This window comes from Mesoplodon mirus (assembly GCF_964341445.2).
Source record: "Mesoplodon mirus genome assembly, chromosome: 12".
In the NCBI taxonomy this organism is placed as follows: domain Eukaryota; kingdom Metazoa; phylum Chordata; class Mammalia; order Artiodactyla; family Ziphiidae; genus Mesoplodon; species Mesoplodon mirus.
In genome coordinates this window covers 3,344,118-3,358,179 of record NC_138988.1, presented here as the reverse complement: position 1 = coordinate 3,358,179, position 14,062 = coordinate 3,344,118, and the positions used below count along the sequence as shown (strand labels likewise).

The window sequence follows — 14,062 nt, the reverse complement described above, 5'->3', positions numbered from 1 at the left end:
GCGCAGGAGCTCTTGTGTCAGGCAGGTGCCATGAGCCAGGCAGGGCGCTGAGAGCTTCACGTGGACAAACTCTACTCTCTTATCATGCCCGTGAGAAAGGGACTATTGCTGTGTCCCCACTTTCCAGCAACGAGACTGAGACACAGGGAGGGGGTGGCGGTGGCTGAAGGTGACAGGGCTGCAGACCGATGTTCTGGGGTTTCAGCCTAGGCCTCTGGCTCCAGAGCCTGGGTACACTGTGGTGGTCAGAGTGCTGCTTTACAGTTTGTCACCAGGTGCCACGAGTGCTGTGCGTGTGTGCAGCGGCCATGGCCACATCAGCCTGGGGGGAGTGGGTGGTCATCCACAGAGTCGTCCCTCTTCTGGCCTCCAGCCCCTCTCCTCCGCTGCCCCGTCGACTCCCCAGGGGCGTTCAGTGACTGGGGATTGAACGGGGATGTGCGTGATGGGCGTGCCTGGGACGGAGCTTTCTCGGAGTGAGGAACGGGCGCTCAGTCAGTCTCTGTGGAGCCCCGACAGTGAGCTCAGCCTCCCTTCCCATTCCCAGGACGCCCTGGACCTGAGCCCAGCCTTTCCACTCTTGTCCCCGCAGGGAGCCGGGAGGCCGCCTTCACCTACGCCATCATCGCAGCCGGTGTGGCCCACGCCATCACTGCTGCCTGCACCCAGGGCAACCTGAGCGACTGCGGCTGCGACAAGGAGAAGCAAGGCCAGTACCACCGGGACGAGGGCTGGAAGTGGGGTGGCTGCTCTGCCGACATCCGCTACGGCATCGGCTTCGCCAAGGTCTTTGTGGATGCCCGGGAGATCAAGCAGAATGCCCGGACTCTCATGAACTTACACAATAACGAGGCAGGCCGAAAGGTAGGCAGCTAGGGAGGGGAGCCGGGCGGCTCTTGCAGAGATGCTGCAAAATGGCTTATTCATAACAACTGGTGTTGGGTCTCTGGCGATGGGCCACAGGGCTCTGTCCGTAGCCTCATCCTGCTTGCATCTGTGGTCGATTTGCTGATGGTCAAGATTTCTGTGTGGCATGACGCTTGTCAGTGACCGACAAGGTTGAATAATCGAATCTCTGTTTAAACACTGGGTGTAACTGAGCAAGATGGAACGAGAGTCGGATGTGAACTGTCATCCTCGGGCCCACAGAGTCAGCTGTACAAAACTCTGATTGTGGGGAGGAGTTGAGGTGAGCTCAGTAGGAGTCATTGCTGTAGGGCAGATGCCGGGGTTGGTGATGTATCCTTGGTCACCTTAACCAAGATCTGGAGCTCAAAATAATGGAGGGGACCATTCCCTCTTCACTGCCTCCTCAGATCCTCCTAGATTCTGGGCTCAGCTTAGAAGAGAGTCCCGGCTGTCCCAGGATGTTTCCAATGGAGGTGGCTGGCTTACAAAGGGGATGGACACCCCATCCCCTGAGGCAAGGGAGCAGACAGGTTTGCCGGCAGAGTACAGTGAGGGCCTGTGGGGTGGGGCTGTCCCAGGAGGGTGGGTCCTGCCTGTGTGAGGACCCGCAGGCCCCGGAGGTACTGGGCAAGGAGGGGCTCTGATGGGCCAGGCCTGACAGGGAGGGAGGGCTCCATGCCGCCGGGGTGGAGGACAGACCACTGCAGTGGCAGGGTGTGTGTGGGCACCACTGTGGGGGGCCAGGCAGGAGCAGCGGTGATAACAATGGGGGAAACCGTGCCCAGGGCTGTAGAGACCAAGGAACGCAGACCCCGTCCCTGGGGCCCCCAGCTTGGCTCCAGCCCGTGGAGGCTATGCAGGAATGCCAGCCCAGGGTGGCCTCATCCTCTGGTTTTAGACCCAGATTTTCATGCACAAGCACTTCTTTTTTAAGGCGTTGGCATTTAAAACTGGTAGTCACCAGTGACTCTTAAAAAATGTAGAAAAAGGGAAAAAGAAAGAAGACTACTATAGGAGCTCAAACACACACGTGCTGGCTGAGGGTGGACCTCAAGCTGCCCATTTGGGTGCCAGCTGACCTGGTTTTGCTAGAACATGTCCGTGGGCCACCAGTCTTCTCACTCAGTCCTCACAGCGTCCCTGTGAACGGTAGCCTCATTATCCCATTTTGCAGGTGAAGAGATGGAGGCACAGAGGGATTGTCACGTGCTAATCGGGAGCAAAGCCAGGATGTGAAGCCTGGCGTCTGGTTCTCGGGGTGGTGTCCTTTGCACAGTGCGGGCTGGCGCTGGGCTGCCTGGGTTCAGATCCGAGCTCTGTCTCTCGCTTCTTCCCGGGAAGAAAGCAGAGCTGGCAGGAGTGTCCTCGCGGGGAGAAGGCAGGAGAGCCCTTCCCCAGGGCTGGCACACAGCTGGTCCTCAGCACTGGGTGGGTGTGACCCCAGACCGAGGGAGGGAGCTGTCTGGTGAGTGGTGTTGCGGGGTGGCTTGCCCACCCGTGTACAGACGAACGGGAGGCACCAGCAGCCCTTCCTCCTGCCTTGGGATTCCCTCCCTCCCTCCCTCCCTCCTCTGCAGTCTCCGGCCACATCCGCTGTGTCAGAGCCTCCCAGGCGGCCACAGTGAGTCACACAGCAGGCTGCTCACCTGGTCTGTCCTAGGATGATGGCCGGGGTAGACTGCAAGGCCCTGCCGGCCCTGCCCTGCGCCAGGAGCTCCTGCTCAGGGCGGCACATTCCTCCAGGGTTCTCAGCTCTTCATTCCTCTCGATTTCTATGGTCAGGTCACTTCCTAGGGCTGAGGTCATAGGTCATGGGGCCCCTCCTGGCCTTGAAGCTCCCATCCCTGGGAGTGGACAGGAGAGGGACAAGTGGCTTCGCTCTCCCCCCGTTTCCTCCTGTGTGGCTACCTGGTCCAGCCACAGTGAGAATGAAGGGAGAGAGCGCTTAGCTGGGGGCAGGGGGGTCCCACGCACATCAGACGGGAGAGGGTTTCTTGTTTGGATTTCCTTCCCATTTAGGTCACCTCAGAGCACTGAGTAGAGTTCCCTGTGCTATACAGCAGGTTCTCATGAGTTATCTATTTTATACATAGTAGTGTATATATGTCAATTCTAATCTCCCAGTTCATCCCACCCCCCTTCCCCCCTTGGTGTCCATACATTTGTTCTCTACATCTGTGTGTCTATTTCCGCTTTGCGAATAAGTTCATCTGTACCATTTTTCTAGATTCCACATATAAGCGATATCGTACGATATTTGTTTTTCTCTTTCTGACTTACTTCACTCTGTATGACGGTCTCTAGGTCCATCCACGTCTCTGCAGATGACCCAATTTCATTCCTTTTTATGGCTGAGTAATATTCCATTGTATATATGTACTGCATCTTCTTTATCCATTCCTCTCTTGATGGACATTTAGGTTGCTTCCACGTCCTGGCTATTGTAAATAGTGCTGCAGTGAACATTGGGATGCATGTGTCTTTTTGAATTATGGTTTTCTCCGGGTATGTGCCCAGGAGTGGCATTGCTGGGTCATGGTAGTTCTATTTATTTATTTATTTTATTTTATTTTATTTTATTCTATTTTATTTTATTTTTGGCTGTGTTGGGTCTTCGTTGCGGCGAGCAGGGGCTACTCTTCGTTGCAGTGCATGGGCTTCTCACTGTGGTGGCTTCTCTTGTTGTGGAACACGGGCTCTAGGTATCTGGGCTTCAGTAGTTGTGGCCCTCAGGCTCAGTAGTTGTGGCGCGCGGGCTCTAGAGCGCAGGCTCATTAGTTGTGGTGCATGGGCTTCGTTGCTCCGCGGCATGTGGGATCTTCCTGGACCAGGGCTCGAACCCGTGTCCCCTGCATTGGCAGGCGGATCCTCAACAACTGCGCCACCAAGGAAGCCCTGGTAGTTCTATTTTTTTTTTTTTTTTTTTTAAGGAACCTCCATACTGTTCTCCCTAGTGGCTGTACCGATTTACGTTCCCACCAACAGTGTAGGAGGGTTCCCTTCTCTCCACATGGGAGAGGGTTTCCTAAGCCACCAGCTCCAGCAGGCATGAGGGCTGTGCTTGCTGTTCTGGGCAGCTCTTGGGTGATGCAGATGATGGGACCGTCATACGTTGTAAGGTCAACCTCAGGGGCCTTTTTGGAGTAGGTGGGACCCAGAAAATGAGTGAGGTTTGGCTCGGCAGAGAAGAGAGGTGGAGGCAACCCAGGTAGTGGCCAAAGGCCCGGGGGAGGGGCTTGGGGCCAGTTCAGGGACCCAGACTGGCTGGTCTGTGAGTCCCTGAAGCGGTGGCTGCAGCCAGAGGGCTGCAAGGTCACCTTCCAGGCCAGGGAGTGAGAGCCGTGGGTTTTCCCCTCAGGGCTGCCCTGTCCTTACTGCTTGAGTTCCAGCTCCGATATCCCCTCTTCAGAGAGGCTTCCCTCTCAACCCCTTCGTAGCCTTTCCCCGGGCAGTGCCTTGTTCCGAGGCCTTCTCCCCTCCCCAGATCATAAGCTTGATAAGGACAGAGACCTCATGCATCACATTCACAGCTGCACCCCAGGGCCTGGTGTATAGAGGTGCTCTGTGTACGTACGGAGTGAATGGTTGAGTCCCCTACGGTCACTGGGGAGCCACTGATGGTTCTGGAGCAGGGGGTCAGAAGTCACAGGGACTGACTCCAGGGCAGCAGAGTGAGGCCTTGGGCGGGGTCAGGAACGGGGTGTGGGCATCCTTGGAGGGGTGCGCAGTTTGGGCCTCACTTGACACTTCGGAGCAGGAATGCTTTTCCCAGCTCAGGGTGCCCCCTGCACTCCCACCATCCCCTGCTGCCTAGCTCCACTCTGGTTCAGGAGGACACTTGAGGGTCACCTCCTGGAAGGGCAGTTCAGCCAGGCACTATATGTTTTCCAGAGCCAAGAGGTAGAATTTGGGACTCCCCAGTGGACACAGGAAAGGCCTGATTAACTACCAGTCTAGCCCCTTTGTGATTTGGGGGTGCAAACAGAGGCCCAGAAAGGATCCCAACTGGCCCTCAGCTATGCAGGGCAGTGGCCACACCCCTCGGCCAGGGCACAGCAGGAAGGTGGTCTCGCAGCCTAGCCCCTCACTCCCAGACATGGGGCACCCCAAGGGCCCAGACACAGATCCGAGCGTCCAGGAGCAGGGCAGCCGCCTAGCCTGGGGAAGGTAAGGCTCAGTGTGTATCATCTCTGGGTTCCATCCCCTCTGGGGGCCTCAGTTTCCTCATCTGTCACATGGCACTATGATCCTTGATTTGTTCTGGATCCCAGGTGCCAGTCAGGGCCAGGCGAGGGCACACACTGGAGACCCCCAGGATCCTGCAGCCTGCCATTTATTCAAAGGCACGGGACCCCATTCCAGAAACTCTGCCCACAACAGGCTTCCGTGGGCCCCATGCACAGTGGAGCTGGAACCGGCAGGAGGAGAAGGGCCAGCCCGCAGCCGCTCCTGGCTGAGCGACTTGGGAAGGATCACAGATGTGTTTATCACCGGCTCCCTCCTCCTGCTGTGAGAAGACAAGACTCAACCTGACCACAGGCTCTGGGGCTTGTTGGCAGCTGGTTCCAGAGAAAAGGGGGAGGGGGAGAGGGGGAAGGGGTGTGTGTCCCAGAGCCGAGGTGGTGGCCCGCTGAGTGAGCGGAGACTCAGGGCTTGTCCTCCGGGTGGCCCTTGGGGTGGCAGGGTGTCCCCGACTCAGCTGGCAGATCAAGAGGAATAATGCCGCGGGGGGCACCTGCCCTCACAGGTCTCCGGTTTGGGTCCGGCCCAGGCAGAGCCAGGGTTTCACCTGCAGATGTGGCTGCAGGGCTGGGGGTGTCTGTGCTCTGCCTGCCCCCCACTGTCTTGTGCAATTGTGTGGTCTGCAGGGTTGAATCAGAGGGGTCACGGTAGAAGACAGGAATGGGGGAAGCCAACAGGTCCTTTGGGGACGTGATTTTTGAATCAGAGTCTCTCTCTATTGGAATTTTAGGGCCATAGATTTTGGCATTGAAATCACAGACGGTTCAGGTTGGGACTGTAGAATGTTAGGTTGACACCCTCACACGGGGGGCTTGGAATCAGGATCTTTGGTTGGGAGGGAGAGAGGCGTCAGAAGCGGTGGGTTGAAATCTTTGGGTTTTTTTTTAAGTATAGCTACATTTTAATGAAATCATTTTTTTAGATTAACTTGAGTAATTACACTGCAATTTAAAAAACAAACAAAAAATGATTCACAAGAAATTTGCACTGGAGTAACTTTGAATTGTATTTCTTATTAATGGTTGAAGGTATAGCTCGCAGTTGGTGGTAGTCCGAAGGAGCCAATAAGAAAACTTTAAATTGCTGTTTGAAATCTTTGTTTTTAAAAAATTTTATTTATTTTTGGCTGCATTGGGTCTTGGTTGCTGCGCACGGGCTTTCTCTAGTTGTGGCGAGCGGGGGCTACTCTTCGTTGCGGTGTGCGGGCTTTTCATTGCGGTGGCTTCTCTTGTTGTGGAGCACAGGCTCTAGACGCGTGGGCTTCAGTAGTTGCAGCACGCGGGCTCAGTAGTTGTGGCTCGCGGGCTCTAGAGTGCAGGCTCAGTAGTTGTGGCGCACGGGCTTAGTTGCTCCGTGGCATGTGGGATCTTCCTGGACCAGGGCTCGAACCCGTGTCCCCTACATTGGCAGGCGGATTCTTAACCACTGCACCACCAGGGAAGCCCCGGGTTGAAATCTTTGGATGGTGGAATCTTTGTGGCTTTGAATCGTTTCTTTCCCACCTTTGGGGCAGTGAGGATATGAACTCACCGCGCTTCTTGCCGTCAAGGTGCTCTGTCTGGTGACAGAGGCGGTTAAGAGGAGCAAAAATGATGATTCAGGGCTAAACACCGCAGGAGAAATGCAACACAGAAGGTGCATAAGAGCTCAGAGGAGGGAACGGTTTCTTCTCGGAGGAGTGTGGACACTTTTGGGGCAAGAAGAAGGGACCCTTTAGTAGGGCTTTGAAGGATAAGTAGGAGTCCACCAGGTGGACAAGGCAGGTGGGAGGGAGGGCAGTTCACGGAGAAGTAACGGCATCTATAAAAGCATGAAGTCCTGAAAAAGCATGGTCAGGTGGGGGTGGACTGCGTGTATCTGGGGAGAGGGGATGATGGGTGATGAGACTGCAGAGGCGGCTGGGGTCAAGTGCAGGGCCTTGCCTGCCAGGTCCAGGAGCAGGCTTCCCCCTTAGGCTGGCAGTTCCTGAGGAGACTTTGCAGGAGGAGTGCCATGTTCAGGTTTCTGGCCCTGTCTGGGACAAAGCGGAGAACAGAGTGAAGGGGGCAGGGTGGCAGCTGGTGCCCCAACCCAGAAGGGACCACAGGTAGGCGGGAGGGACAGCTGTTTTGGAGCAGAAGAGGCAGGACCCGCCTTGGGTTGCACTTGGGGTGGATGGGTGGGCGCCCTACCTCATTGGGGTCAGGCACTGCGGCGTGTGGAGTCTGGGCTTGAGGGGAGATGATTATTAGGGTGCTCTTGGGCATGTGAGTGGGAGAGCCTGTGGGCATCACATGGGGATGCCCAGGGGCCACTGGTGCCTGGAGAGAGGTCTTGGTTGGAGCCACTCCCTGGCAGCCACCAACGCGAGGCAGTTGCCAAAGCCCTGGCATTTGGCAGGATTGGCCAGCAGGAAGATTCTAGTGGGAAAGCCCAGAGCCGGGCACAGCCCTGAGGAAATGGGCACTGGGGCAGGAGGGCCATGGGACACAGAAGAGCAGACAGGGAGGTGGGTCCTTGTGGATGCGTCCCTGAGCACTGAGCTCAGAGCCAGCTTCTGCTGCAGCCTGGCTCTGGAAGCTGAACTGCGGGGCCGGGGGGCCGGGCTCTCCGCGCCTCGGTGATACTACTGCACCGGGCCGGGGGTGCCATCGAGGCCTTGCCAGCCACTGAGGGCAAAGTGTGCTGGGAGCTCTGGGGGGCCCCAGGGAGGGAGGGGGCCTCCACAACCCCTTCCTGGGAGTGTGGTGACTGAGCCCAAGAGAGGCAGCCCTGGGGATGGGGGCCCAGCTGGGACGGGGCTGGCCCCTGCTGGAATGTGCTCCAAGGGAGGTGAGCTCAGGGGGATGGAATTCCACCCAAACGAGAGTCACCTCCCAGTCCCTGCCCAGCCTGTGCTCCAGGAGGGTGCTGGTCTTGTCCCTTCCTGCCCTGCCCTGTCTGGTCTGGGTGCTCCTGGGAGCTGGATTCCCACCCTGCCCTGGCTGCAGGCAGGCCTGTGAGTCAGGGGACACCAGGGACCTGGCCTCTGGCAGCTGGGGCGGGGCCCCGATAAGGCTTGCTCAGCTATGCTCTCCTCTGCTGTCCCGAGGGCCACTTGCATATTTGACCGGATAGAATGGTCAGTGGTGGCACGTTGAGGGCCCGAGGAGCCAGGCCCTGCCTGGCCTGAAGCCAGCTGACCAGGCCGGGCTGTGAGGAGGCCTCCGCAGGCTGCCGTGCCCTCCCTTCCTGCTCCAGATCTGGTGCAGATGTGGGTTCTTCCCTTCCCAGATGCAAAGGCTTCCATCTGGAACTTGAGGGACTTGGACCAGGGGTGGCCTTGGGTAGATCCCGGCCCTCCAGGGCCTCAGTTTCTCCCATGCTGGGACCTCGTGTCTCAGAAGGGTCTTCTAGTTCTGACATGTTGGGGTAGGGAATACAGGGTTCTTAGGACCACTGGACACCAACTATGTCTCCAGCCACAAGCTCCTGGAGTCCGCCAAGCTTGTTCCTGCCTCAGGGCCTTTGCACATGCTGTTTCCCCTGTCTGGAAGGCCCTTCCCTCAGATGTTTGCATAACTAGTTCCTGCTGTTCCTTCAGGTCTCTGCTCAGAGGTCACCCTCTTGGGGAAGCCCTCTCTCACTTTCTGACTTTCCTCCCCTTTCTCCACCTCGGCTCTGTCTGTACCCTGTCTTGCTTTATTTTCTCTATAACACTTAACACCATATGAAATGATTTTATTTGCACAGCTCTTTACGTCTTTATTCCCTCTCTCCTCCCACTACAATGTCAGCACCACGAGGGTAGGGGTGGCCTGAGTTTACAGCTGTATCCCCTGTGCCTAGAACAGTGCCTGGCACATAGTAAGTGTTCAAGAAATATTTGTTGAGTGAATGAATGACGTGACAGGTGTCTCCTCTTACCTGGGGCAATTTCCCAGGAGTAGGGTTGCCAGATAAAAACAGGACTCCCAGTTAAATTTGAGATAACAAACATTTCTTAGTACAAGTATGTCCCAAATATTGTGTGGAACATACTTATAGCAAAACTTTATTCATTATTTATCTCAAATTAAAACTTAAATGGGTTTCTTGCACTTTTAAATTCAAATTTTCACGTTGAGATATTGTCAGCTCATGTGCAGTTGCAAGAATTCAGAAAGATCCTATGTGCCCTTGGCCCGGTTTTCCCCAACAGCTCATAAAATTATATAGTATCCCAACCGGCTATTGATATCAGTATAGTCACGACACAGAACATTCCACCGTGAGGATTCCTGTGCTACCCTTTTGGAGCCAGATCTACTTCCCTCCCTCCTTTATCCCCTCCTAATCCCTGGCAGCCACTAATCTGTTCTCCATTTCTACAGTTTTATCATTTCAAGATTGTTATATAAATGGAATGGTACAGTGTGTAATCTCTTGGGATTGGCTTTTTTCACTCAGCGTAAGCCCCTCAAGATTCATTCAACTTGTTGCATTTATGAATAGTTTGTTCCTTTTTATTGCCGAGTGGTGTTTCACAGTATGGAACCATTCATCTGTTAAAGGCCGCCTGGGTTGTTTCCAGTTTGGGGCTATGACAAATAGGCTGCTGTGAACGGTTTTGGACAGGTTTTGGTGTGAATGCAGGGTTCCATTTCTCTGGGGTAGATGCCCAAGAGTGTAACTGCTGGATCATACGGTAGTTGTATGTTTAGCTTTGGAAGAAAGGGCTAAACTTTTCCAGAGTGGCTGTACCATCTTACATTACCACCAGCAATGTGCAAGGGATCCTGTTTTGCTGCATCCCCTCCATGTGTGCGATATCTCACTGTGGTTTTAATGACCGTTGCCCTAACAGCTAGTGATGTGGGCCGTCCTTCCACGTGCGTACTTGCTGTCTGTCCACCCTCTTCAGTGGAATGTCTGTTCGTGTCTTATGCCCATTTTCTAATTAGATTAGGTTTTTACAGTTGAGTTTTGAGATTTCTTTGTATGTTCTGGATCCTAGTCTTCTGTCAGACACATGGTTTGCAGTTTTTCCCTCCCAATTTATAACTTGTCTTTTCCTCCTCTTCATAGGCTCTTTTGCAGAGCAAAAGTTTTAAACTTTGATAAGGTCCAATTTATCAGTTCTTCCTTTTACGGATAGTGATTTTGTGCTAAGAACTGTTTGCTGAGCCCTAGGTCCTGAAGATTTTGCCCTGTGTTTTTTCCTAAAAGCTTTGTAGCTTTACATTTTACATTTAAGTCTTTTGTTTTTTAAAATTAATTAATTTTAAATCAACTAACTAAGGTTTGTTTCTTTTTTAAATTGATTTTTTTAGTTTGCAAATTTGATTTTTTTTTCTTTTTTTCTTTGGCCGCACCTCATAGCATGCAGAACTTTCCTCACCAGGGATTGAACCCATGCCCCCTGCAGTGGAAGTGCAGAGTCTTAACCACTGGACCACCAGGGAAGCCCCTTAAAATTGATTTTTAAAATGTATTTATTTTTTATTATAGTAAAATATCCATAACATAAAACTTACAATGCCAACCATTTTTAAGTGTCTGGTTCAGTGGCATTAAATATATTCACACCGTTGTGCAGCCATCACCACCATCCATCCCCAGAACTTTCTCATCTTCCCAAACTGAAACTGTCGCCATTAACCACTAACTCTCCTCCACCCTCCCCAGGCCCTGGCAGCCACCGTCCACTTTCTGTGTCTGTGAATCTGACTGCTCTAGGGGCCTCATATGAGTAGGATCTGACAGTGTCTGTCCTTTTGTGGCTGGTTTATTTCACTGAGCAGAATGTCTTCAAGGTTCCATGGCCCATTTTGAATTAACTTTTATATAAGGTGCATATTATTAGTTCAGGGTTATCGTTTTGTCTGTTTATGTTCTCATCCTGGCAACCCTGCCCAGCCCCTGCTGCCCCGTGGAGGAGGCTGGTCTCCAGACAGTACTGAGAAAAGTCGTTTCAGAACCAGATTCCCTTCCTTGGGCCCATTTAATAGATGCGAGACTGACACCACCACGGAGGCCCTGCCAAGGCCACACACAGCAAGGTGGGGCGGGGCAGGATTCACACCCAGGGCCTGGCTCCCAGGTCCTCCTGCCCCCTGCTCCCCCATGACTGGCCAGGGCACGTGGGGCTGGGCGGGGCTGACGTGTCCACTGGGGAATGCCCACTGGGATGACCAGGCCGGGATGTGCAGGCCTGGAGGAAAGAGTCAGACAGGTCCGGAGCGGAAGCCACTGAGGAGGGGCTGGAGGGGAACCAACTCGGGCCGGGTGGAGGACGCCCACGAGGCCTGAGGGTTTTTTTCCAGTTTTCTCCGATGACACAGCGAGGGCAGGGCCCAGCCAGGCCCGGTGGGTGATGCTGCAGTGATAATAGTGGATGGTGCCAGGGAAGGGAGGGGATGAGATGGGGGGACGGGGGTGGGGAGCAGGGGCGGGGCAGGAGTGGCCCTTCCCACAGAGAAGGGAAATGTCTGTGGGTCCCCAGCTCCGTGAGGCCCGGTTCTCTACTGAGGACTTTGCTCTGGGCTACTGAGACCCCCTTCCCACCCCAGTCTGGGTGGGCGTGGGTGGCCTGGGGCAGGCCCAGAGCGGGCAGCTGGACACACCAGCCTGGGAGGGGCTCGGGAACTCAGCCTGGAGCGGGCCACCTCGGGGGGCTGTCACTGTCCTGCAGTCAGTGAAGGGCTGGCGGCGGGGGCAGTGGGAAGGCAGCAGGCAGGAGCAGGACCATGGAGTAGAGGCGTGTGGGAAGATGCAGGTCGCAGCTCTGATGAGAAAATGGGATAAGCCGGAGGGCAGGTGCCTGTTTGCTGGGAGAAGGTAGACGATGGGGTACATACTGACTTCACCTCCACGAGTCCTGTGAGGTTGACGTTCTCCGTTGTTCTCTCCATTTTACAAATGGGAAAACGGAGGCCCAGAGAGGTAAAGAAATTTGCCCAAGGCCACACAGCTGGCAGGTGCTGCCCTACGCTCTGAATCCAAGTAGTCCGGCTCCAGACCCAGTTCTTAACCTCTGAACTGTTTCACCAGCCCTGGGGCTTCTTGGACTCAGATATGTTTATCCTCAGACCCAGTTCTCACATCCTGCCATTCCAAAATGTTGTCCTAAGATTCTCCAATCCCCTGTTTGGGGCAACTTGGAGACTCTGGGGTCCCCAGCCCCCAAAAGGCCCTGGTGTCTGGTGGTTTGGGGACTGTAGATTATTCTGGCACTGTTCGTGCTTCCCCCTCCTCGTCACTGCGGCCCTGGGACAGTTCTTGGGCCACTGTGATCTGCCTGAGAGAGGACTCTTGCAGGCCAAGAGGGAGCTTGGCCATGTGGAGAAGACGATTCTGTGCATTGTCCCTCCCCAGCAGGAGAGGGGGCCTGGACTGCCATGGGGGGTGCAGGGGCTGGGCAAGGAGGTGCCCAGGAGTGCCCACACCTGTGCAGAGACCCGGCACACCTCCTGCTGTCACGGGTTTTCTGGGCTGGCTCAGCCTAGGGAAGGCAGTGGGGGACTCACATCCTGTCCCCCTACTGGGTCCTCTCATCCTTTCGGGCAGGCGTGAGAGACACCTCGCCATCTCCCAGAGCCAAGCCTGGAGCCTGGCACCCAGTGGGTGCTCTCAGCAACGTGGCGTGACGTGAGTGCAAGGCCGGCATCCAGAAGGGGACTTAGAGGATTGGCAGGCCTGGGGGTTGGGAGTGCGTGTCCTCTGCCTTCCTGGGCACGGCTGTGCAGTGGATGGGGATGGACTGAGGATGGCTTGTCCCGGTGTGGGAGGCGGCCTCCGGAGACCATTCCCGGCTTCCCTGCTTCTCAGCTGTGTGGCCTTGGGCATGTTCACTTGCTTCTCTGTGCCACAGTTTCTCCATCTGTAAAGCAGGGACAATGATCGCTTTGTAGAGTGTTATGAGGGTTAAAAGATTAAATGCATTTAAAGTGCTTGAAGCTCTGCTGTCCTATATGGTGGCCACAGGCCACGTGTGGCTATTTAAATGCAAATTAATCACAAATGAATAAGATTGAGCATTCAACCCCTCAGTCCACATGTCCAGTGCTGGGTAGCCACGTGGCTCGTGACTTGCTGCAGGAAGGTCCAGTGGACAGGCCAGCTTGGAGTGGCAGGCGCTGGGCTCGGGCTTCGGTGTCACTACTAAGGGGACCCGGAAAGGTCTCAGCAGTGAGGGGAGCAATCCTTTCACCTCCCTGGGCCCCTGCCAGCCCAAGGCGGGGTCTCCAGTCGTGGCCGTGTCACTTCTGTTGGAAGGAATCCCCACCGTGGCTGTTGGCCCTTCAGAGGGGGCACATTTGAAACCGGCGAAGGTGGGAGGGGGCGGCGTGGCGAGGCCCCGGGAGGCCTCCCAGGTGAGGCGCAGCCGAGGGGGCTCGGTTACACCACGGTGAGACCAAGTCAAAAGGCGCCCACCGGGGACAATCACTGCCTTTGTCCTCTGCAGGGGGAGTGGGACTCTCGGGTGTTATCAAATCTGCCCAGACAGGGGACGGGGAGCCAAGTGGTGGAGGGTGGGCAGGGGCGGGGCGGGGCGTGAGGAGGAATTGGCACCCAGGCGGCAGCGTCACTTGCCTTAATCTTGCACACTTGTGTGTCCTTTGAGGAGAAATCCAGGTACTATTATGTCCCGAAAAAGGACCCCTTACCTGACACAAGGCCTTCTTCAAGTCTTCACCCTGCAGTGTGCCTTCGAGACACTAATGCCGTGCTCTGTCTACACGAGTGAATCCGTTTCACTGGCCCGACCACCTTGGGGGTCCTTGTGAACTCCATTTCACAGATGGGCAGCTGAGGCCCAGCCAGTGACTTGAGCAGCATCCCGGGGCAGCCCCCGCTGCAGCAGATCAAGGGCTCACCTGATCTCAGGACCTCCCTAGGATGTCGTGTGGAGGGGGCAGGCCCAGGGCCGGCTGGGGGTGGGCAGGGCCAGGCCAGCCCTCAGCTGCTCTGC

At 55.4% G+C, this 14,062-nt stretch overlaps 1 protein-coding gene across 1 annotated transcript in view; it reads left to right on the top strand.

Annotated features, from left to right (window-relative positions):
- Positions 1 to 14,062, top strand: part of WNT7A (Wnt family member 7A) — a 71,252-nt gene that overhangs the window by 22,002 nt on the left and 35,188 nt on the right. The window contains exon 3 of the mRNA XM_082639783.1: positions 593 to 864. Coding sequence (XP_082495909.1) covers positions 593 to 864 — 272 coding nt within the window. The remainder of the gene's footprint in view (positions 1 to 592; positions 865 to 14,062) is intronic.